The 25,325-nt window shown below is 44.5% G+C and overlaps 1 protein-coding gene across 1 annotated transcript in view; it reads left to right on the forward strand.

Moving 5' to 3' along the window:
* Positions 1 to 3,388, forward strand: part of ATG12 (autophagy related 12) — a 37,213-nt gene extending 33,825 nt beyond the window's left edge. The window contains exon 4 of the mRNA XM_078654918.1: positions 2,756 to 3,388. Coding sequence (XP_078511044.1) covers positions 2,756 to 2,815 — 60 coding nt within the window. The 3' untranslated portion in view covers positions 2,816 to 3,388. The remainder of the gene's footprint in view (positions 1 to 2,755) is intronic.
* The last annotated feature ends 21,937 nt before the right edge of the window (positions 3,389 to 25,325 follow it).

The raw sequence follows: 25,325 nt of genomic DNA on the forward strand, positions 1-25,325 counted from the left end.
AATTCTGATGTGGCTAGTGAAAACAGTTACCGGCTGTATTGGAATTATGAGATTCACATTTCCGCAGATCTGTTTATTTTCACATGTGAAAAAAACAGAAAAATGAGAATAGCAGTGAAATGGGGCCTGGAATTGCCAATTCCCCAGGTAATTTCTCTTATCTAAGGCGATCCTCAAGGTCCACTATGTAATGGACCAGATTTTATCCCTGGTGTTGATAGTTCTGAGAGTGGCGAAAACCTGGTCCATTTTCCAGGCCATTCATAATGAGGGCATTAGGACATACTTTTTTAGAGTCAGACTTAATCACGATACCCACCAAAAAGTCACAAATGTCTTGTATATTCTATTGAGTGCATTGATGTCACTGGCGCTGTTAAGCGTGGTGGGTGGATTATCTGCCATTTTTTGGTGGATGCCTCGGCCCACCAGCTCTAACTATGTAGAAATTTCTGCTTTTAAACCGAAAACTACAACACGTCATGCAAGCTACAAGGTCAAGTACATGGCTTTTACTTTAATGGTTTATTAGAAAGGGCAGCTCTGCTACAGATTACTTTGGAATGAGTACATCACATATACAATGTAGAATTGGATTGGCCACCATGTTGCATTATCACAGACACTCCTGACCTCCTCAGGAATGGGGTGCAGCTATTGAGCATACCGGAGGATCCTAATAGACCATACTCAAAAGCAACAATATATAAATAATGCCATGTGCAGCCAGCCGACTCGTATCACTGGTTCCCACTAACCTAATATGGACATTTTAGAAGAACTGTGCACAAAGGATGGCAAATGAGGATTTCCCCCTTTTAAATGTGTTTCTCCACCCTGCGTGGTTACTATGGAATCCTTTGGTATATTAGCTGAAGTGTTCTGGTGAACATTAACCAGATCTTCACTTTGTTAAACTTTTCAACCTGCTTGCGGTCACAGATCCTAAGAGTTGGCTCAGAGTCTGAAACAATAGTAGGTAACAAGCATCAGCAAAGCCCACTTGTCATGCCTATTGGCTTTCTCATGTGTCCAGCTTCCCAGAGATTGTATAGCATGGCTGTAGACAACAAATAAAAAAGCCCTGTGACACAGCACCTACAAAATGATGCAAGCGTTTTTATCATTTATCAAGTTGCTCCATAAATGAAAAAATTATTAACACAAAAGTGTTTTGAGTTTTTTGAAGTTCAGGTGAGGGTAACAACATTGAGGGAGCGCGTGAAGAGAAACATCACAATGGACACAAGCAGCACAAAGATGCTGGCGGGAAGAAGCATCACAAAGGAAAATGGTGGAGGAGACAACAAAGAGGGTGTGGGTTTTGGCAAGCAACATGGAGGGTGAGGAAAACAACATGGACTGCGAGGGCAGGTGAAAGAAGCAATGGGGCAGAGAGAGCAATGTGGCATGGGTGGCGGAGAAGTACATGGGTGAAAGAGCAACACTGTAGAAATACACAAGGGCAAGTGCCACATACACATGGGCGACAGAATGCCACTAGGTAAGAAAAGTACACAAGGGAGACAGCTGGAAAACACATTCCCTCTCATACAGTGCTTAAATCCAGAAGAAGAAAAGTGTGCTTCAAATCTAAGATTAGAAGGAGACAAGTAATGCACCCATGCTCCAGGTGAGGGACAAACACAAGAAGAGGAAGGAAAGCCCACACTGCTAGCAGTTCAGCAGGAGGCCAATGAAAGTGGCCAATCTGTGGTCACGCTCTAAGGCCACTGTAAGCTGACAATTGGTCTTTTTGCCAACAAGCAGCTTGTGTTGTTTGGTAGGCTAGACCTAAAAATGCCACGCAGCACGCAGTGTAACCTTTTGCTGCATATCACCCTTCTCTTTCGTAAGGAATGTCGGCATTTTGAGATTATTGAATGCTTGCTAGGTCATTCACTGTTCAACTTGAAATTCTGTTTTCCTTCTGGTCTCCTGTTTAAAAAAAAAAAACTCCTTTCTTTCTTGCTTTTGGTTTGTTTTCATACTTCTCTTGTCCTCTCTCTCACTCTATGATCTGATTTTCAACTCCTCTGCTTCTCTTACCATGTCACTTTATCTGTCTTGACCACATTTCATTGTCAATATCTTGAGTATTATTTCTTTCGTACATCTGTTTTCTTTTACATGCCTCCTGGTTTCAGTCTATCTTTTTGTTGTCATCTTTGCCTTCTTGTTATCTCTTTAATGTGACTCCTATTTTAATTGCATTTGTTATTCCACTTCTTTTCTTTTGCACACTTCCCCTTGTGATATCTTCTCACCTATTTTTGCTCCTGTGCCTGCAGATACCTTTCCTGTATGTCCCTCGAGATCCTTATCCATTTTAATCTCACTCACAGTGACTGTCACTCTTTTTTGCTCACTCTCTCTCATTGTTTACTCTTTCTCTCCGGCTCATATATTTCTAGGTCTCCCAGTCCTTTTCTGCTTGTAAATCCATATCCATATGTCACTCCTGCTTCCTCTTTTATCTCTCAAATTTTTCTATTTTACATTGATATTATTCATGATTTGAACATTTTCTTTTCTTTGATTGTTTTTTGTTCTGACTGCAAACAGCCAACTGTCTCAATTTCTAAATCGTGTTTTGTGCGGTCTCTCTTGTCTCGCTTTATACTTTACCTTTCTCTTCCCTTTTCTTTTAGAACACCTGTTTTCAATATCTGAATTTCTCTTATCTCTCGATGTCAGCCTCTTTTGCTTCGCCCACTCCTCCTTTTTGTCTCTAATCCTCTTTTTTCTTTTACAGTGCTTTGGCAGCGATGGGAAACTTGTCCTTCATTACTGTAAATCTCAGGCATGGGGTTGAACACCCTGGTTGGAGTCAGAGCGGCCCACTAAATGTTATTTCAGGCAAGGAGACTTCGAGGACACTGCCACCATCCCTGGACTTGTAGCCTGGAGCCTGTCCTTTTCTTTGCCCTCATGGTCTGCAGCTGCTGGAACCATATTTCCATGGCTTGGGGAGCTAGCTGTGGCTGGGTTTTTGGTACAGAATCCCCCCTCTTAGGTTTTTGTGCTCTTGCCCCATGAAGACTTAAAATCTTCTCCCTCTTCCAAGGATCAGACGAAGGACTTCATCACAGATGTGTCAACATCATTCACTGTGAACTTGGACATGGGTGTACGAAGTTTAATAGTGTGTGGACCTGTGACAAATGCGAGTATACTGCTCACCAAATGCAGAATAATCGAGAGTCAAACGGAAATCTGCTCACAAGTAAAAAGTGCTTTCACAGTATATTATCAGGTTGGTAATAAAATGGTCACAATCCTGGCGAAGGAATCCTGTACTACATCATTGAGGTTCTGTGTGGTGGTCAAACATCAGGCATAGCTGATTTAATAAAGTTAATTGTGGCATGTGCCATGCTGGATTTAATTTCCGTTGAACAGAGATGAAATACTTCGTGCCCAGTCAGAGTATTTACGCTGCGATAGAGTGTTCGTGTCTGAGCGCCATATTCTAGCCGTGATCTTTAACCAAACACAGATGTCTGGTTTTGATTCTCATCTGAAAATTCCAAAAGATATGGTGTAGTTCTGTTAGCCCCTTTCAGGAAGTAAGTGTCAGATAAGGAATATTGAAGGCTTGCATTCAGAAATCGAGCATCACCCATGTAGTAAGGACCATTCCACTTGGCACTCGGGAATAGCAACCCAGGATCAACTATTTACTAAAAAGGTAAGGGAGCAATTCTAAAAAAGAATCGCAGAGCTACAAGACTTAATCAAGTACTGACAGCTTAGATATTTGTCTACTTGAACAACATCATTTATCACTTTGGTCTTCATTTGTTTGATCACTTTTGCCCTGTACACTTTGACCTTCCTTTCCCAACTTCTTACACACCATCTCACCATGTTCAGCAAGCACTGCTAACTACTTACTTTTATTTCACATCTTTCCATCTCTCATTACTACAGCATCACCTCCTACTTCAATCACTTGGTTAGGTCCTGGCAGCCACTTTCCACCTTACTATCACCAACCACGCTTTTTATACTCGCAAAATGTCCCCAGTCTCAACCTTCACCTTTCTTCGCATATCAAACACCAACCTTGAACAACCCAGCCAGCCACATGCTGCTAAGCTTTATAGTTTTCAAAGATTTGGCAGGAGGCATTGTGCACATTGACCGCTACATGTCTGTCACCATCTGTTTTCAATTTAGTGCATTGACCAAGGTCAGTTGCAGTTGATCCTTCATCACTCATTTAAACCACTCTAATGACGGTAAATTGAACTTTTGGTATGCCACATAGTCACAGAATCCAAATAAGTTCCATTTCTTGTTATACTAATTGCATGTCATTGCCCCTCACTAATTCCTCTGAGTAGCGCTCCCTAATAAGCTCCTCCTTCAAAAACTCAATCATGCTTCTTGAGCAAGCAGCCACCATTTCTCCAAGAATCTACCTTCTGACCTCTTTTAGGTAGATTCTGTTATCACAAACGCATATATTGGCAACCTAGCCAAGACTGTAAGGGATCTAGAATATCCAATATTAGTTTATTTAAAGGTTGGTTGGGAACATATACTGGTCTCATGGAACAGGAATATATTTTGAGACTTGCCACTCAAAATACACTTGTGAACCTGCTTCATGTCTTGTATGTCACAGTGGCCTCCAGTTGCAAGCTGAAGAATTTGATGAATACCTGTAGGAACCATACAAAAAGAACAATTGATGGACAGAATGCAGAACAATGTCATACCTTCATCCCAGTACAGAGATCTGGGCCTAAATCCATTGTTTTTTTGCTCACCATGCCATTCCAGTTTGGACCAAGCCATATGCAAATCCGTCTTGACCCTGCGCCCAATGGGAACAGTCCAGCCTGAACTGCCAGGCCAGGTCCTCCCTGGACTGGAAACCAGCATCCTAGGACCGATTTCGGGCTTCAGCCCTCATCCGCCAGGATAGCTTGACTACAGTGGCATGGAGAGCATGGGACCCACGTCTGGGCATACTCACCCCACTCTGGGTGACAAATGCAAAAAGAACAATTCATGGACAAAATGCAGAACAATGTCATACATCCACCCGAGTTCCAGGATGCTTGTTTCCGGTCTAGGGAGGACCTGGCCTGGCAGTTCAGTCTGGACTGTTCCCATGAGGCACAGGGTCAAGACTGATTTGCATATGGCTGGGTCCAAACTGGGGTGGGGTAGTGGGCAAAAGGACGATGGATTTAACCCAGATCTTTTGACTGGGGGAGAATGTTTGCATTGTCAGCATTCCGTCCATCATTTGTTTGCTGTAACACTTTTCGCCCTACGTGGGATGGGTATGCCCAGATGTGGGTACCTTGCTCACTGTGCCACTGGATTCAAGTTAGCCTTGCTGAAGAAGAGTGACATACCCTGAAACTGGTCCCAGGATGCTTGTTTCCAGTCCAGGGAGGACCTGGCCCGGCAGTTCATTCTGGACTGTTCCCATGAGGCACAGGGTCAAGACTGATTTACATATGGCTGGGTCCAAACTGGGGTGGTGTAGTGGGCAAAAGAACAATGGATTTAACCCAGATCTTTTAACTAGGGGAGAATGTTTGCATTGTCAGCATTCCGTCCATCATTTGTTTGCTGTAATACCTGTAGGAACCAGGCATCTCATACCTTACCCTCAGCCAGGGTATTTTTTTTATGGTTTCCTAATCTGGTTAGCCTTACACACAACGACATTTTGAACATGTTTCCACATTTGTGACTAAGCCAGAGAGGACTTGCCATTTTCTTGATGCAATCTGCTCTCACATCTAAACCATCTTGGTCTTGTACGTGGCAATCTTGCCACTTCATGGTGAGGCGCGCTGCATACATCTTTCTGTTGATTCAACAGAAATAAAGTATGCAGCGTGCCTCACCATGAAGTTGCAAGATTCATCCGGGTCAAAATGAGTAGTGTGGCTAGCAGTAGTGTGAGCCCAAGAGGTTGATGATAAGCAATAGGGATAACCAGGCTGTGATAATTAGGGAGGCTATGCATTACAGAATTCCTTGAAGAGGCCCAATACACTCACAAATAGTGGTAACTGGTCGATATACAGTGTGTTCTTTCAGTGCAAATCGGGGGGGGGGGGGTTCCGTTGACTTAAGCTTGGGTGGTCAGTCTTGATGAACACCATTGTTTTAGGATACAAACCGTGACAATGGATAGGGCTGTGGCTAGCCACCTCTGGTAATGGGTTGTGATACTATCCGAGTCAGCTCATCAGTGAATAATGGCCATCTTGGCTGAAGGGTGAAATGGATTGTCATTAGTATCTTATCTTATCTTATCTTAGGTGCCATTTATAGAGCGCGCTGACGCCGAGGCTTCCTGGCGCTAGTAGCATGCAGCATATGCCAGGCCACTTCCAGTAATCAACTAGCTGGGGACAGCACATGGTACAGTACACTGTCAGCGGATTTGCACCTCCAGCAGAGGTCATTTGTGCAAAGGCGTGTCCCATATAGTGTGGAAGAGGACCAATACCAGTTATGATGATGTATCTTGATATAAGCGTATTTAAGAAGGCCCCTGTCAGTTCTTGCTCATGAGTAGCAATCATCGCTGTCCATCATTCGCCAGTGTATTCCGTATTTAATAAGGTTTGCTATCAGTCTCTAGTTTCCCGGAGCAGTGCTGCAGAGTGTATGGATTTGATCACCATATTGTATAGGTCTGAAACCATCCCCCAGCTGAAATACACCAACGTAATTTCCACAAAGGGATTGGGAGACGCTGATCGCCAGAGCTGATGTTACCTGTCTGACAGTGCTCTAATTACCTGTATTTCCTTTACGAACAAAAGATCAGTCGGAATTTGCTGCATAGTTCATGAATTGTTTTCCAACTGTTGTTATGTATTAGGTCATCTAATGTTTTTATTCTGCAAGAGAGCCACTGGCAGTTGATCAAGACACCACTTTTATTACAGATTGGTGCCTAGTTCTGTATGAAACCCCAGCTGCCAATACACTAGAGCAGGGGTTCCAAAACGTTTGACTCCTGAGGACCCCCACTGAGTCACTAATGGAAGCTGGGGGACCCCCAAGCAATTTGTGCAATTTAAGCTTTTGAAACATTAAAACAGTAATTCGCAAACCATACACAAACAAGTACACACCAAACAAATACTCGAATTACTAAAGATTTTATTATTTTATATTGAACAATATGCAAAGATGGGCCCTCCCCCTGCCCCCCCCTCACAAAAAAAGTGATAAAATTGAGCATTCTACAACCCAATTATGACCATATTGTGCACCAGGATATGATCGTCTTTGTTGAGGCTGTTCAATGATTCCCATCACTGTCGCCCTCCAACAGTACGTCTCATCTCTCCATAGTCTTTCTATCCCATGTATTTCATTTGTTTTATAGCACCTCTTATCCAGTGTAGAGTGTCGAAGCACTTTCCATCTCACACATAAAAACCTGTTCTTTAAAATGCATGGTACACAATCTTTGTAACAAGAATATTAACCATCTGTGCTACCATAGATGAGTCAAAGCTGCCACTAGTCAAAACACCCATCTTTCTCCAGCAGGTACATTAATCACCTGAGTTATCTTGACACTTTTATTGTTGCCCGAAAACTGATGGGTATACAAGGAACTTTGAAGTGCTTTTAGAACTGCTGCCTGTGGACCCCTGGGAATGTGCCACGTACCCCGATGGGTCTGCGGACCACCTTTTGGGAACCGCTGCACTGGAGATGAGGAAGCCAGTGCTGCTTCAATAATGGGTGTCTCTTGGAGTACAAACCACTAATCTCCAGTTAATTACCAAGGTGCGATCTTTTGTTCTGACCCATAATGGTGGTTCATGATAGTTGTGGGTCAGATACACCACTACCATTTTCAACAACCTATACCCTTCCCCAGAGAGATAAATGCATACAAACCATCAAGCAAAGTCGTAGTCCATTTTAGCCATTAGCTAGCGATTGTAGAGTGTCCGGAACCATGTCCTCCAGGCCTCTTTAAACTAGAATTCTTCATATCCCTTTACTGTACTTTAGAATTGCCTAAATAACCCTTCTTTATGTTTGTTTAACCTTCCAACGATCACCATCCAGACTAGATACCATAATCTATTTTGTACACAAAGCAGCATGTTCAATTCCCCTAGTGATTTCTATTGCCTGTTCCAATATGGGTTCTTCTGTGGACAGTAGTCTTTCCTGAATCTTTCTTTTACACATTTTCTTTTCCTTAAACCTATCCATGATCATCTCATCCCTGAACTCTGTAATTACTTGCTGCTACCACAAATCTCAGTGCCGTCGTGTGTGCAATGACCAGTTCACCCAGAAGAACTTGTGTAGCCTTTTAAAGACCTTATGCCGCTCCAAAACAGCCGCACCAAGGGTTACATCTTTTATCTAACATATTAGTTACAGTGATGTACACATCCCTCACTTCAATATCATCCTGTTCTCCTTCCCATTCTCTCCCTTCTTCTCTTTGCGTGTTTTTAAGAACATTTCTGCTGCCTCGACCCAAATGGTGATCTGAAAATGCAGTTGCCCTTTTTGTTGCAAATACATCAACCCTAATTATTCTGAGATAAACCACAAACATTTTTTTTTACTGTTCGCTGTTTAAGAATGCTCGAGTTACATGCATGGAAAATGCTGGTGGTACTACACCTTGCATTTTCTTGTACATGTCATTAATTAATAGTGGAATAATATTGATTGCGGAACTTGTTGCATGTGGAGTTGATGCGTTGCTCCTTTTCTGTCATCTTTAAAGTAGGTGCACCTGTTTTAGTTTGCATGCATGTTATTCTAACCCAGAGCAATGGCTGACATATGAACTGAATGTCACTCCTGACATGGAATATTGGTGCGCTCACAGTGCAGCTCCAATGCTTGTGTAGTATGCCCCCATGTCAATAGCTCCAAAAGCATTAAATGTCCCCCCTCAGTGAGAAGTACTTCTTAAAGTGGCCATATGGGCTTGCGCATTTGCTGGTGGTACAGCAGGCAGCCTCCAGCAACAATGCTGCACTCTTCAAAAGCATTCTACTGTCTCACATCAATTAGGAAGCAGTGCTTGGCAACACTAAGTGTCACATATTTGATGGTGGTTTTAGCAACACGTAGCAGATGCACTGTCTGGCCAAGATACAGTTTCCTGGGCCTCGCTCCAAACAAGATTGGGAACACAACATGTGACCCCTCACACATGCAGACATGGAACCTTCCACGATCTACACAGGCATGCACTAGTCCTATCCATCATTCCTCTGTCTGCCTGGCAGTGTGCAGGGGTGGAGCAGCCATGCCAAAAGTATTCCTTGGGAAATTCCTTTATTCTGCATAGAGCAGGGTACTTCAATTCTGGTTCCTCCATCCACATGGACAGGAAGTGTCAATTTATATGGTGCTAGAGGGGTTTAGCATTTAAGCCACAGATTTGATTTTCAGATTTTTCCTGCTCATTCAGTTGCTGATGATTAAACACTTGGTCAGAGTATGAGAAAGGCATGTCCCTTGTGAGTCGCAAGGAGGCTTTGAGGCTGGTGGTATGACATCTCACTGCTCTAGTGGCAAACTTTCATGGTGCACTGTCCAGTTTCTAGTGAGCCTTCCCAGATTTATCTCTTTCAGCAGTCAGACTGATAGGTTAATGGTGAGGGTTATTGAATACATCTCTTAACCTGGTGGGAACGATTGGTTCCTTCATGGTATTTGATAAGCAGAAGGCATGCAAGCTGAAGGTGTCCAAATGACTTAGGCTGCCTTTTCTCTCATCCCTTTTTCCTCTGCACCAAGGCTAGGCATTCTGATAGCACAACTCTCTTAAATTCATCACAAACCAAATCAGTGTAGCTTTTTTTTTTTCCTCATATACCAATATGGGCATTCTGGGTAGAGAATCCCAACTTCTCTCCTCTACTCGAGATGTTCCGGCTCCGTTGTGTGCGGCCCGAGGCGAGAGAGAAAATGGAAAGCCCCTCCAGTAGCTACTGTTTTCTTAATCCACTCCATTCTCCTCTATCTGGATGACCATGAGGTAGTTTGGAGGCAAAGAACCAACAGTGCCCAGGTGAAATCATTGGAATACCCTCATCTGTTCCGCCATGCCACAAGGGCCGCCCAGATCTTATCATGGCTTGTACTATCACAGGCCATGTCAGACTCGCTTGTGTAGGTGATGTATTTCAGGCACTCTGAGAAAGTGGGGGCATTCTCATCCTTCCAGGCCCTGCATATTTCTCGCCTTGCCAGTATGATAACATAAAAAATTAATTTGGACGCCATGTCATTAAGATGGTAGTCTATGGCTAACCCAAACAGAATCAACCCCGGGGTAACCACTAGTTGTATACCTAGTACATCAGCCAGAAAATCTTGTATTTTGGTCCAGTAATTTTTTAACATTGGGCATTCTACACACATGTGGAAATCATCCGCGGCCAACAGTTTACATCTTGGGCAATAATGTTCTAGACTAGTGATTTTAACTAATTTTTTTGGTGATATATACACTCTGTGCATTGTAAAAAGATGATTTCTTTTAAGGGGGGGGCTGGCTTAACCACGGTATTTAGCATAGGGAAAGAGTCCACCCAAGGGTCTTTCAGGTTATTAGGGCTTAGACCCATAACGCTGCCCCACAGCCTTTGAAGTTCGGGTTCTGTCACTCCCTCTGCCTGAATCAAGGCCCAGTACCAGAAGGATAGCTCTTTTTTCCATCCGCCCTTTCTGCTTACTAGATCAAACTTTAGATTGGATGTGTTAAAATCCCATGACATAGTTGCCCACCAACCTGACAGCTGATAGTACTTGAACCTAGTAAGAGTCCCGCCTGTCAGTCCAGATAAAGATTCCCAATCCAAAAGCAATGAATCCTTTTGCAAGTCACACCAAAGTGTTATTCCTGTTAATTTAAGAGGGTGTGATGGCTGATCATTGAGACAATCTGGCGTCCCTTGGAGAATCCCATATCGGGGCTTGAGACGCATAGTAAGGAATTCCCAGCCTTTTCCTAGTAAACATCCAATTTTTCGAGGCCGCACCCAAGATCTTTAACCTCACCTTCTTATAGAACCTTGGGTCGCCGTACTTAAACAAAAAGTATTCATGCCCTTTTGGGATACCATGGAGTAGTACCTGGAACCGTAGACCCAAGGAGGATGCATCAGCCTTATCTGCCAAAAGTCTAAAGTTCTTGAAGTGAAAAGAGTGACAATAGATAAGTAGGTCCGGCAAAGCTAACCCTCCAGTTTTTAGATTTCTCCTCAATTTTTTCCAAGAAATTCTTGGTGTCTTCGTGTTCCAGATGAAAGAACCAATTTTTCCCTGTACTTTGGCTATGTCAAAGGGACTAAACATTAGTGGCATTGAATTGAAAAGAAAAGTGATTTTGGGTAGAATGATCATTTTAATTAGATTCACTCTTCCAAAGATGTTCAGCCGGAGGCCTGACCAGCGTTGCAGAAGGCCGCAGACATCCTTATATACTCTATTTAGATTTATTTTTGATATCTCTGAGATATCCTGAGCCAGATGTATTCCAAGGTATCTCATACTCAACTTTACACCCGGGGCCACTACCTCCTGGTTCCATTGCATAACCTCAGTTTTTTCTTTATTTATTTTATTGCCCGAAATTTCCCCAAAGAGCTCCGCCTGATCGAATAACCTGGGGATGGCCACTTCCGGGTTAGAGGTAAACATTAAGAGATCATCTGCGTATAGGGCAAATTTTAAAGCCAGATCTGCGATGTTAAAAGATTTAATTAAAGGGTCTGATCTTAGCTGACAGACAAAGGGTTCAATGTACAAGTTGGACAGAAGCGGGGAAAAGGGGCACCCCTGCCTAGTTCCACGCGATATATGGACCCAATCTGTAAGGAGCCCGTTTATAAGAATTTTTGCCCAGGGGCTGGAATAGAGTGATCTAATTGATGTTATAAAATTCTCCAGAATTCCAAAGCCATATAATGCCGACCATAACTATGGCCAATTTACTTGATCGAAGGCCTTAGCGGCATCGATAGCTACAATAGTCAAGGGGAGTTTTTTTATCAGTAGCGAAATCTATGGCAGCAATAGCTTGGTAAGTTAGTTCGTTCAGCTGTCTGCCCGGAATAAAGCCTCTCTGATCTTTATGGACTATAGATTTAATAACTTTAGCCAATCTCGCTGCCAAAACCCCCGCAAAGATCTTGTAGTCGGTGTTTAGCAATGAGATTGGCCTATAGGACTCGATAGTTAGGGGGTCCTTATTAGGTTTTAAGATCAGAGTGACTGTAGCTTCTGACCAGGTTTGTGGAATAGTCTCACCTGACATATGTATCTTATTGAACAAGATCGTAAGGGCAGGGACGACTTTATCGGAGTCTATTTTATAGATCTCTACCGGGAGCCCATCTGGGCCGGCTGCCTTTCCCTTGGCCATTTTTTTTAATCTGATTATGGACTTCACCCTCTTTGATGTTTGAACTCAGAAATGCTCTATATGCCTCTGTTAACTGTGGTAGTTCGAGCTGATTTAGCCAGTCTTCTGCTCTTTGAGCTGAAGGGCCATTCTCTTCTGTATTGAGATTTTGCATGAACAGTTTAGCCTCCTCAGAGATCACAACATTGTCATGGGAGATTACCCCAGTGCTACGCACGATCAGACCCTTGATCTGGTTTCTGACCCTGTCCGACCTTGCCTTCCAGGCAAGAAATCGTTCACATTTTTCCCCATAGGAGAAATTTTGCAATTTACTTGCATCCCACCTATCTTTAAATATTTTATCAAGATTGGCCTGATATTCAGCCCGTAGGGAATCTAGCTCACTCTGTATAACAGATAGATTAGTCTGCTGGTCTAACGAGGCCCTCTGTAGCTGCTGTTCTTTTTGTTTTATTTTAAAAAGAGAATCTTCTTCCGCTTTTTTTCTGGATCTATTTCTCCTAATCGTTAGAGTAGTTAGGAATCCTCTCATACAGGCCTTAAAGGCCTCCCATACAGTTTGATCAGCTGCGGTACCGCAATTTATCCTCAAGTACTCAGCTACCTGTGTCTCTAGATCGACTTTCACCTCCTCTTTCAACAGTATTGATCCATCAAGAGGCCATCTTCTTAGTTGATCTCCCTGCATAAGCTTGATTGTTAATTCCACCATAGAATGGTCTGATAACAGGGCTGGAATGTATGATACGGTGTCGACAGCAGGCAGCAATGCTTGATCTAGGAGGAAAAGTCAATTCTCGAGTGATGCCTATATCTGCGACTATAAAAGGAATAATCTCTTCCATTGCCATTTTTAACCCTTCAAATATCCCGTAAATTGAAGTCTTTCATGATATTTTTAATCTCAATTTTTGACTTGCGTGGAGGGGTAAACTTGGCCCTAGAAGTACGATCCAAAGTTGCATCTCCTCCCATAATAATGGGTATTTCCAAATCCAAGAGGCTGGTTTTTAGACTTAACAGAGTCCCTGGGGAATTGAGATTAGGCCCATATAGACTGCGCATGCCAACCGTGAACTATCTACAACTAGGGATGTAGTCGGCCATCTGCCTGAACAATCCGTCTCAAACTTCTCTACCCTAATCCTGCTATTTGCACGGATTATGATTGCCACTCCTCTAGTATTTCCTCTCTGATTAGAACAGAGGAGGTCCTGAATCCACCTTTGGTTCCTAAATGCTGCCGTGCACTCTTGTGGTTCTAGGTGGGTTTCTTCTAGAAGACAGATGTCAGCCTTTGATTTATTCAGAAATTCGCAGATTCTCGAGAGTTTCCTATCTTCCCTTAGCCCATTAACATTCCAGCTTACTATTTTTAGGTTTTGCCTTAGCCATGCGTACGAAGTACGCATGCGCTAGCAAAACCTCTTGATTTCTATCTGGGGTGATGACCCGCCTCTGCCTATCATTGGCTAGCTCCATAAATGGAGGCTAGCCATTGGGAGGCAGAGGCTGTCAATCGCGCTTTCTCTCGAAAACGCGATTCGGGGGCGTTTCTGGTGCTTTTTTTAAGCCCCGCCCCTTTGTCCCGGGCCGCGCTGCGATTGGCTGCCGGCCCGGGACACCCCCGTGACGTCATTCCTGGGCCGCGCTGTGATTGGCTGCCGGCCCGGGACACCCCGTGACGTCAGCCAATCACAGCACGGCCCGGGACCTGACTTGTTTCATTTCCTATTGAATTGTCTGCCTTAGTCTCACCACGTCCCAGCAAAAATACACACTAACGCAAGGCTAAAGCTTAAAGCTATTTCACCTCTTCTGAGGCCGACAACGAATGATACAGTCAAGGGTACACGTCAGGAAATACAAACCGAAACCGCACATCAGAGACCTGACTTTTATGGGTGTGTTTGTGAAGCTTCTCGCGCGTTTTACATTTTTAGCAGCAACCAATAGACTGCAGGCTTTCAGCCAATCCGAACAGGCACGTTTTATGAGGCTTGTGAATGCGCAAGTCTTCATGGCTAGTGTTTCTTTCTTGAGATTGCTTGGCGAGAGAGCCCCCTCCAATGCGACCGATGCTAGTCTGCTGCCTCCGGCGTCCCCGTCTCGCCTTCGCCGCACCCAACCAGCAGCCCCTGCAGTGGGACTCGCTCCTGAAGCTACCACTCGTATATCCCAGTAGCCTCTCCCTGGGAAGCCTTGCCTGCCTGGCCGGGGTCAGGGCTGCGCACTTTTCCTGGGCCTTCGGGCTCACAGTGTGCTAGGGATCGAGGGTACAGGTGCACCGGCAGCCACGCTTCAGACCCCTGGCCTCTCTGACGCGTGCCCTACTCGCTGACAGCTGGTCATGGTTATACTGAACTTTAGGACATTGCGCTGATTGTTCTCTCTATATATTTCATTAATTGTGTTCCTCATTGCTTTCCATTTCAAATTTTGTTTAACCGTTAATAAGATACCGCATCTCTTTCCCGACAGAAAGACTGCCTTTCCGCCCGCCTCTTCCCAGGTAAGTTTACTGAACCTGTACCAAAAGAAAGGTGTTTTTTATGAAACTGGTTAACGTTTAATATTCAGTACGGGAAGGGCTCTTCGCATCCTTTTAAATTCTGAAGAGAAGTTGCAAACATCTTTCAGACCGAGAGGGGGAAACCATGCCACGGCGGTTTTGGGAAAGAAAACGAATTATTTGTCGGATATACACTTTGCCTGAATTGGTGGCTCCAACTTGCAAATGACTTCCTTCTCTGGCAGATCAATACTTGGTGGAATATGTTTTAAATATTTACACATTCATAGTGAGTGTACGTCGTTTTGAGTTATATAGTGGCTGTGAGCTGGCATCAAGCCAGCGTTATTTATAGGGACTGCATTTTTTTGCTTTGCCGGGTAAAGAATACTTTTTTTACTTCTTGTGTAAGGTGTCGGGCAGCGTTCGTTCCAACCTGCAGCACATTTCACACCCAGAAGGGAATCATTTGAAGGTAGGTTTCGTGGTATTCTTGGACAGTAGAACGGCTGCGGCCCGGGCAGAACTATATTTACGGCTCCGGCCACTAGTGCTATTTCTGTACTTTTTAGAGCGTGCATAAAACCCCAAAGCACGTTTAGTGCAATCTTCAGCATCCCTGCATGTCAATAGTAGACTGCTCAAGTTCAGTTCTTTACAGATCGGTCTTTTTACTCGTTTATTTTTGGTGCTCTACTTTTTAAGTTATCTTATAAACTGGAACAAATAATTATCCCGCCCGCTATCAATGGGGAAATATTGTTCGCATCCAAGTGTACTTACATTTTTTTTATATGTACAGTGTAATGCATACTCTCTTTTTTGTTATTTTAAGTTTTTTGAGAGGGATACCAGCATGAAAAGTTCAGTAAGCAAAGTAGGTACACGCACGCCTCACCTATATCTATCAATGCGCTGTGCTGAGGTGGTTACATGAATCCCACTAACTATTATTCTATCGCTGATTTATACCACTGTTCCTCGTGTTAATGATAAGCACCCTCCTGACAATTTCAAATGTACTTCTTTAGTACGGTGAGTTGTTTTTGGCTTGCTTCTTCTTTAACACCTTTGGTCGAATACTAGCCATATTTGGTAGTTTGCCCCACGTTACTACTAGCTTCTTGTTTTCATGAATTTTTGATGACCTCGGTCGTTTCGGACTTTGATTTACATGGGGTACCCATTCACGGCTATTTTTCAGTGTTTGGACTACTTTTTGGTGATGATCACGTTACAACAATTGTAATTTATATCAAACAGTTGGCATGAATCCTTTTACTGCCACTTAAATACTACTCACAGACCTATCAGTACCGCTGAGAAGTTTAAATACCGCCGGCAGCGCTCTTTGCGTGACGCTGCCCCTCAGAGCTGGCGGCTATTCAATGAACCCTATTCTCTCTGCATTGAAGATTTCACACACCTTTACAGCCCTGGTGTTCGCCGAAAGGCTGCGCAGCGCTGCAGGGCTCTGTGTGGGTGGGTGAGGCGGGGCTCGCAGTGTGTGTGGGGGCTCTGTGTGGGTGTGTGGGGGCTCTGTGTGGGTGTGTGGGGGGGGCTCTGTGTGGGTGTGTGGGGGGGCTCTGTGTAGGTGTGTGGGGGGCTCTGTGTGGGTATGTGTGGGAGGCTCTGTGTGGGTGTGTGTGGGGAGCCTCTGTGTGTGTGTTTAGGTGGGGCTCTGTGTGGAGGGGCTCTCTGTGGGTGTGTGGTTGGCATTTGCGAGAGATTAAGCCAAGCCATTGTAAATAACAATGCCATTTATTTATCTGTTTTCAAAACCAACACATAAATAAAATGTTGTCATTTACAATGCCAATAGCTTTAACTTTTGCAAAGGCGAAACCGTTGCATTGTAAATGCTTGTTATTTTATTGATTGTACTTGTCATGGGTAGGGAAATCCTGAAGAGAACTCAAAACTATCCCGGATCTTTTTCCTACGGGGGAGTTGCACCTTGATTTTCTTTGCCTTCATGGTTACATGAGGAATATTTTTTCCCTTTATTACTCCCTCCCCCCTCTGCTCCCACCCACCACCCTTGAGGAACCCCCCCTTGTGAACCTTGGCGTTCTTGTCGCCAGTTGGGAACCCTTGGTTCCGGCCTGGGATCTGCCTCTGCATCAGACAAATATAAGGAAACCTATGGGTCTAATTGTGCCCCCTACCCGCTACATGTGAAAAGAAAAGGAAACAACTAACACGAAGATATTTCCATTTTTTTTCTCTTTTCCCCCTTCTTTTATTTAATTGCTTAGATATATGGACTACCGTTTGTGTACTATACCAATATTTAGTCTATTATACCCTATAGTGCTTACCACACCCAGTCCTTTTTTCTTCCTTCAGGGAGATAAGCAGTAAAGGACTAGGGGCCAGATGTAGGTCGGCAAATACCGACCGGTATATGGGATTTGACATGTAGGTGGCCTTAATTTTACAGATTCGGTAAATTTACCGAATCGGTAAATCCAGATGTAGGTGGCACTTTAAACAGTGCCACAGGCCATTACCGATTCGTTATTTACCATGTAATACAATTGCATGGTAAATAACGAATTCCTGTGTACATGCACATAAGGGCATGTATGTGTGTCACATGGCACACAAGCCAAGCCAAAATCAGGGGTGCAACAGGGTGTCAAAGTGACACCCTGTTCCCCTTGCAAAATCGGCAATTTTACCGAATCGGTAGGCCCATAGGAATCAATGGCAATTACCGAATCCGTAAATACCGAATCTGTAATTACCGAATCATACAGATTCGGTAAAAATTACCGATTTTTTTTTTACCTACATCGGATTTACCGAATCTAGAATACTGAATCAGTAAAATTCGGTATTCTAGAGTCGCTAAATCAGATTTACCTACATCTGGGCTTAGGTGGACTAGGTGCAAAAAAAAAATATATATATATATATATATATAATATGTGAGATCCTATCAGAACACGAAGTTCTAACGTTGAGTCTCCTTCATACTGATTAGGAAAGTATCAACTTCCTGAGGAGAGGTGAAATTGTGTGTTTTATTTTTCCACACCACCCTCAATGCTGCTGGAAATTTCATCATCACCTGGGCTCCCTGACTTCTCAAGTCTGACATCCGGGACCCCAACTCCCACTGCCTTTGTGCTGTAACTCTGCCTACATCAGAGCGAATGAGATATTTAGTGGTCTATCTGGAGAGAAGGCTCCACAAGGGCCCTGCCAAGTATCAGCTCTTTTATGGCATAGGTGTGAAAATTAACCAGTATCTTTCTTTGAGCTTTCCTATCTGGGTGTTGCCTAAATGGATCCCTATGCGCCCGCTGGATATCCCCCTCAAGATCGATATCTGGTTTACCTTTCAGCACTCCTTCTCTCAGTATTTTACACACCAAGGATTTTACATCTCCATTTTCTGCTCCCTCGGGTATTTTCAGGAATTTTAGATTGTTCCTTCTGGCATGGATCTCTAGTCGTTCCATGTCCATTTGCAGTGACTTGTTTTGTGCTTTTAACTCTGTTATGTCCCTAGAGTGGGCCTGGGAAACTCGGGAGAGAGTAGCAACTTTCCCTTCTAACACCTCCGTCCGAGTACAGATATCGTCTAATTTATTCTCCAAACTGGTGCACTTTTCGTTGATCTCCTTCTGGTTCCCTTCGGAGATTTCAAATTTGGGAAGTAACTTCGAAAGCAAGTCCTCGCGTAGGGGTTGGAGGAGTAGCTCAAGCTGGGACTGATTGGTTCCCTTCTCTGTCGCTTGAGCCCCCAGAGAGTCTATTGCAGAGTTATCACAAAAAGATCTAGCTGTGAGCTGGGGACTATGCTCTGGTAGTACCTGGGGTGATGGCTGGGATAGAGAACCTTCCTTTGCCTCCAAAGTAGGCGTAGGGTCTACACCTAAATCTGTCTCCGGCTCTGAAAGCAATGGAGAATACCTATTCTCAAGTGCGACTGATACATGAGGAGTTACGAGGGGGGGGTGCCTGGCTACCCATCTGCTTGCCTACCTTATCTGCGCTCGCAGTGGTATTGGTATTGGGAGGGGTCTTAAGAGCAGGGGTAGTGGTAGTAGGGGGGGGTCTTGGGGGCAGTCACTTTTCCATTATTTTAAAGTAAGACTTGAGTGAGGGGGCAGGTTTTGATATATCAGTGTAGCTCATATCCGTCATCTTGTGAGGTACCACGTCTTCTGTAAATACCTTGCAACAAGCTATGTTTGCATCTTTCCCACAGTTCCTTCTTACTGCCTTCATTGATCAGTTTACCTTTCAACTTTAGAAGATGGGGAGAAAGGTGGTTCAGACATGGGATTTTTGAGTGCAAATGACCGGAGTGTTGAATAAAGAGGGAAAGATCCCTTCATTGAGGGAGCTTGAAAAGGTTTGTAATAGCTAGCAGACTGAAAGGTGGTTGATATGGAGAAAAGAGGTGCAACCAGACACATGATGCGGTGGCCATGTTGAGAACAGATGCTTGTTATTCTAAAGCTGTAGGGAGAGAGAGAGGGTGAAGGAACAGAAGGACAAACGGGGACAGGCTGATTGCTAGATCTTTTTAGGTAAGAAGTGTACAACAGTATTAAATATTAAAGCGGCTGAGGCTGGCGGTAGAAGAAAGTGGAGGGTGTTAGAGAGCCGGTAAGGGTCTTATATTTTTTGCAAACCTGTGTTTTCAGCCAAGCAAGCCCGGAAGTAAAGCTGAATAGCAGATGAGTCTTTGAAAGAGTCAAGTAAATGCAACATCCAATCTTCTCATGTTAATTTCTTGATTCCTTCGTCATTCTGGCTTACTCTTCATTTTACTAATCCCTTTTCGCTAATTGTCAGTTTCTGCAGATCCAGCTCACTTGTAGGGTAATCTGGGATCACTGTGTTCATCAGATGGTGTGTGGGATCAAAAGGTAAGACCTGAAATTATCGCTCACTGGCTGTCTGATTGTTGTTGCTTTCACTAATTATTTAGACGTCTGATTTACCACTATTGGCTGTGCGCATAGCCGGGCTGCTAGGACCTGAGTTGTCAGTCCTTGACGAAAGTAATATTATAGCTGAGGTAGAGTATGAAAACGGTTGTTTGTGCTAAAACCTCACAGTGGGAACCAAGCACTTTGTGTGCTTCCAATTTCCTGTTCGTATATTTGTTTTAGGTGAAATTACTGGATTTGAAAAGTTATTGCGTTGGGCTGCCTGTGATGTTTTACCAATCATGAGGCAAAAATTAAGATATTGTCTAACATATGAGCATGATGCCTTTCATTGTCTGGTTTCATTCAGTGCTCATCATAAGTTAATGATAGCCATCTCAGGTAAGTGTGTAATGTTTTACAATGTGTGCAATGTTCCCACAGGACACTCCAAAAGCACACTTGAGAACATTTCATGCTACAGACTTAAAAGACTGGCCGTATCAATTTAATGCTGTTTTAGATAATTTATTCTACTTAATTGTGTTTTTATCTCTTTTATATTTAAATGTACAGTCTCTTTTTTCGACATGCTTTTTATTTTCTGTAAAGCTTTTTATGATATATGCATATCGAAATAAAGCAATCAACCAACCGCTACAGCCTGCATTGCCCAGGTAAGCTCTCTGGCTGGCTATGGCATGACACACAATTTCAAAAACCACTAAGAAACAACACATACAAAATTACATCAGAACACATTAGGATGATGACCTTTCATACATCCAACACAGCCCAGGTAAGCCATGAAGCCAGCCATAGTGCTACTTGCAAGAGAAGTAATCATTTGTAAATAACACTCACAATCCTATAATAGGATAGCCATCTGGGAGCACGGTTTTCTGGCGCCCCAAGAAATATAGTTACTTGGCGTTGGAATGAGCTTAATAAAATCTCAAGACCTATTTTGGTGTCAGAACCCCGTTCAGAGGGCCACAGGGCAAGCGGGAGCTATTGGGCACAACTGTGGGGGTTCAGGCCTTTTACCCCTGATGTCTTGGGGCCAGACATACTATGGATCCTGAGCAGTTGGGCCAAGTACCTCTTCAACTCTTAACTCTCAGTGGTAAAGCGGGTCGGAAAGTCTAAGGCTTTTTGGGGGGAGGTAGACAAAGGTGTGTGCACACAGGCTCACAACTCAAAATACCTTCAATAGCAGCAATAACTGATTGTCCAGTCAAATATTTGCTTATATTTGCTCTTATGAAATAAAGGAGTATTTCTATACCAATACAAATTAAAATGCGCATTGTCCCCCGAGGTATAGCTTCCCCGTACCTGGTGGCATGATCCACCAAACCAAGGTATACTTGTTGCCTCACTGTGCGTGGGGGGTTGAGGGGTTGGGTTCAAATGGACCAAGTATGTCTATTCCCCCACCGCCTTCTGCTGAAATGCACCAACACCTTCAACTGGTTGAGGCACTAACCGTTCCTTTGCCCTCCCTCTCATAAACCACTCACCTGGCATGAAGGACAGGTTCTACACAACCTCATTATCTCTCTTAGCATCACTGGCAGTAGAACCGAGGGTCCAATCTATCCTGGGGTTTTCTAATGCCAAAGTGTCCTTCGAAGGACACTTCATGGGCCAGTGGCAACAGAAAATTCCTGTTCATTGATGGAACCACCAGCCTCGTGCTAGTTCCTGGCTCTGGATTCACTACCTCTCTATAAAGTAGGCAATCTTCCCAGCCAGTATAATGTTTCCCGACCACTCCTTTGCTGACCTGTTCCTAGAATTCCTTCCGAAGTCCTACAAGCGTAGAACCCTCTTCCTGTGCCTTCTGTAGACCTTCCCGGTTAGGCCTTCCAGCAGCTAACAAACCATACAGTTGTGGAAGCGACCTAGACTCCATATCTGGTCTGCTTCTGGAGCCTCATCCTCCACTTCCTGTGGAGCAGAAGTGAGGCTGCCTTTTCCTGCAAACTATCCTTCAAATCAGGAATGTTCCCAGTCCCACTCTGAGACTGATGTGCAGCCTATATTCTGGTCAACACAGCTGACGTGGTCCAAGCCATGCCCTCACCACGGGCTGCAGAGCCTGTATCCTTGGTATCATGGAGCATCTCCTCATACTTAAGGTACTTCTTCTCAACTATAGTGCGGAAGGCTCCAGTTTTCCTCAGGGCATGCACTTTCTTCTCATTGATACTAACTTCCTGCACAAACCTCAGTGTGTTAGGATAAATTTGTGTTAAGCGCAACAGGCCCTCTCGGTTCCCTTTCCCCACATATAACATGCTTGCTATCACCGTTGCTGCTGGGTCAGAATCTGTCACCTGACAATCCCTCTTGAAGTGTCGCACCTGGCGACACTTGTAGCAAGTCACTAGCTTGGATTTGGGCAAACATTCATGTCTTCTGTTTTTTTAGGATTCTCCTTCCCAGACACACCATTCCATTTCACATAGGCCCTCCTTGGGTCCCATGAGAATTACCCTGGTCCTTACCCTCTGGTTTGGAACCAGTCTGGGGAGAATTCCTCTCCCCTTTGGCTTAGAACTGTGCTGTTTTGGTCCTGAAACATGTCCGCTAACCACGTCAGCCAGCATTGCAAGCTTCTCTGGATCCATCTCTGTCAGATAAGACAGGTATTGCCAAAGTGAGGTAGAACACTCTAGCCCTATCACCATCTACTAGTTAAGAGATTTAAAGTCCTTAGCCTCCATCCCTCTTGCCAACTAATACCAATAATGCAATACACCATGAATCCAAGTCTCAAATGGAATGGCATCTGCTCTCTTGTTGTCCTGGAATCTCTGATGGTACTGAGCTGGCATCAGCCCGACCATGTAATCAGAGCCTTGTTCATTCCGTTGCAGACCATCTGGTCTGCTGCAGGCATCCTTCCAAAGATGGCTGTCTCTTCCAATGGCATGTGCCCCATTACAACTATTGCTTAGACACCTCCCTACAAGTGACCTCAAAGCTTAAAAAGCATTCCAAGATGTCCAGTCCTTTCACATACATATGCACAATATCTCTTAGAACCGTGGCCTCAATCTGACCTGAACTGAATGTAGAGTTACATATCCAAGAAGGAATTGTCATTGTGTTGAAAATTAGTACGGTTTGGTGAACATTATCTGCGCCATCTTGCCTCTTCCCCTGATGCCACACTTTTTGTCGTGCGCACCCGCCATTTTAAGATGCCCCGATCAGAACGAACCCTTTTTGCATGCCGCTGGCCCCTGACATAGCCCTTCGCCTTCGCTAAGCCCGCACGCTGACCAACCCCCCTGCTTGCACCTGCCTTGAGTCATAAACCCCTCTTCGGCGCTGCTCTGCCCCAGGCCCTCATCCTGTTCCCAGCGCGACACCTCCCTGCTTCCCTTTCATGATCTCCGGCCCTTAGATGCAAACCCCCTTTTCCCCGTGTGCCCGTTTTGTCTTCCCCGTTCCCAGGCCGACACCCAGCTCTGCCGATACCATTCCTTGCCCCTCCCCGTACAATAGAAAGCTTCCCCCAGCAAAGGATCCCCGGATTGATCAAAGCCCCCACTCCATGAGATCCGATCAAACCCCCCACATTCCGTGAATCGGCGGAATATCCAGCTGCGCGATACTCATCACCTGTTGTGACTAGGGTGGGGACTTCTACTGTAAATGTGTGTGGGAACGGGCCCAAAGGGAAGTTCCGGGAATGTCTTTTCCATACATCAAAGCTTTAACATGAATGTGTAATCTACAATAAAGTCATAAATGTGTGTATAAGAGGCCAGGCCTCAGAGATGCAGTTAGAGCACCTCAGAACGATACCTTCTGTCCGTTTCGTTGTGTTCTCCTCCGGAGAGAATAAAATCCTTGTTTCCTGCTTTCCAGTCTCCAGCGCCTGCCTCTTCATTGATTAAATAACTAGAGGGTCACAGAGGCAATACCGCCGGGCAAATATCGATTGTCCCCGACCCGACTCAGGTTTTTACAATTGGCGTCCCAAGCGTGGGGCCCATCAGCGACTCGTGGATCCAGTGGGAGAGGTCCCGACGACAGAGTGAACGACTGCAACGATCGGGAGAGCTCTTGCCCAATAGACCCTCGTCTGGCAGCCGATCATCCGAACTTCACTAGTTCCGAACAGACCTCTCTCGAGTGATCTACGGTCCTGACTGGGGACCATCAGGAGTGCCGTGAGAAATACGAGAAAAAGAGGATGATCGGGCGCTGGATTCGGAAGACAAGAAACTGTCCACATGGTCCGGGTAAGGTCGTGTAACCACGACAAGTTGCGAAATAATTGCTTGTTTGTTTGATGGTTCAAAAAATATTAGTATTGCTCTTTATTTATTTGGAGACACTGTCTACAAACGGAGAAACAACGGGCTCTCTCTTTGCAAACAGTGAAGGATAGGTAGGGCAGCAGCCGTGCTTATTTTCTCTCCCCCACTCAATAATCACTTGAAACTGAACTGTTGTTCGCAAACTATTGTTTCCTGGAGATTCCCTGTCTGCAAACAGGGAAGAGACCACCCTTTTTGCAGATAGCGAAAAGGGTAGGTAACGCAAATTTTTGCGGACCTACTCATTCTCCCCATTGTTATTTATTGGTCTTTTGTTATCTTTGTTCCATGAGGTATTCAATGCCTGCAAACAACGCAGAATAGAAATATTCTGTCCAGTCTTTGCACCTAGTGATAAGATAGGCAGTGCTGACTTTTTAGTCCCTCGTTACGAGCCGTCATGTCTGTCTTCTCCCCACTGATTAATAGCCTGTTTAGCCCGGACCGGGTGTTAGAAGTGGATCATATAGCTCCGCTAGAAGGCACCCCTAATAAGGACATGTTCATAAGCTATGGATTAGTCACCATAGCCTATAATAAATTGTGGCACAGGTATACCGAAGAGAGTCAAGACAAACAGTGGCCACTGACAGGATCCTTTGACCTTGATAAAATAGAAACGCTAGAAATAGCCCTTCGAAATAATAAGACAACGCCAATTATGCTCGACAGTCTCGGTATGTGGCGCAGAGAGGCTATGCAACGACAGAGAAAAGACGAGGACAAACCTAGTAGAGAAATATACCGACAGAACAACCCCAGGACACCGCTACCCACAACTTATCCCCCGACACTATGCAAAGGACGACCAGACTTAGGGTCAAACCAATGCGCTTTTTGTAGGTATGTCGGACACTGGAAAGCCCAATGCCCGACTCTACTGAGCGTGAGTAAAGGCAAAGGGCCGACAGGAACGACTGACCGGCAGTACGAGAAAAAGCGCGAGACAAAGAAAAACCCGACTTACATAGACAGACCAGACAGAACCACCACGTTTGATTATGCCCGATGGCACAGATTTCGCCAGGACAATTTAAGCGGCATGCTTAAATTCTCCTAGGTCGGGCAACGACAAGACGGGAACCCAGCCTCGTTTCAAATTCACAGACAGAAAGAGATAATTATGACCAATAACTGTTTTTATATTCGTCTTGAGTCTTTGTATG

Source organism: Lissotriton helveticus, chromosome 7 (assembly GCF_964261635.1).
Source record: "Lissotriton helveticus chromosome 7, aLisHel1.1, whole genome shotgun sequence".
NCBI lineage: Eukaryota > Metazoa > Chordata > Amphibia > Caudata > Salamandridae > Lissotriton > Lissotriton helveticus.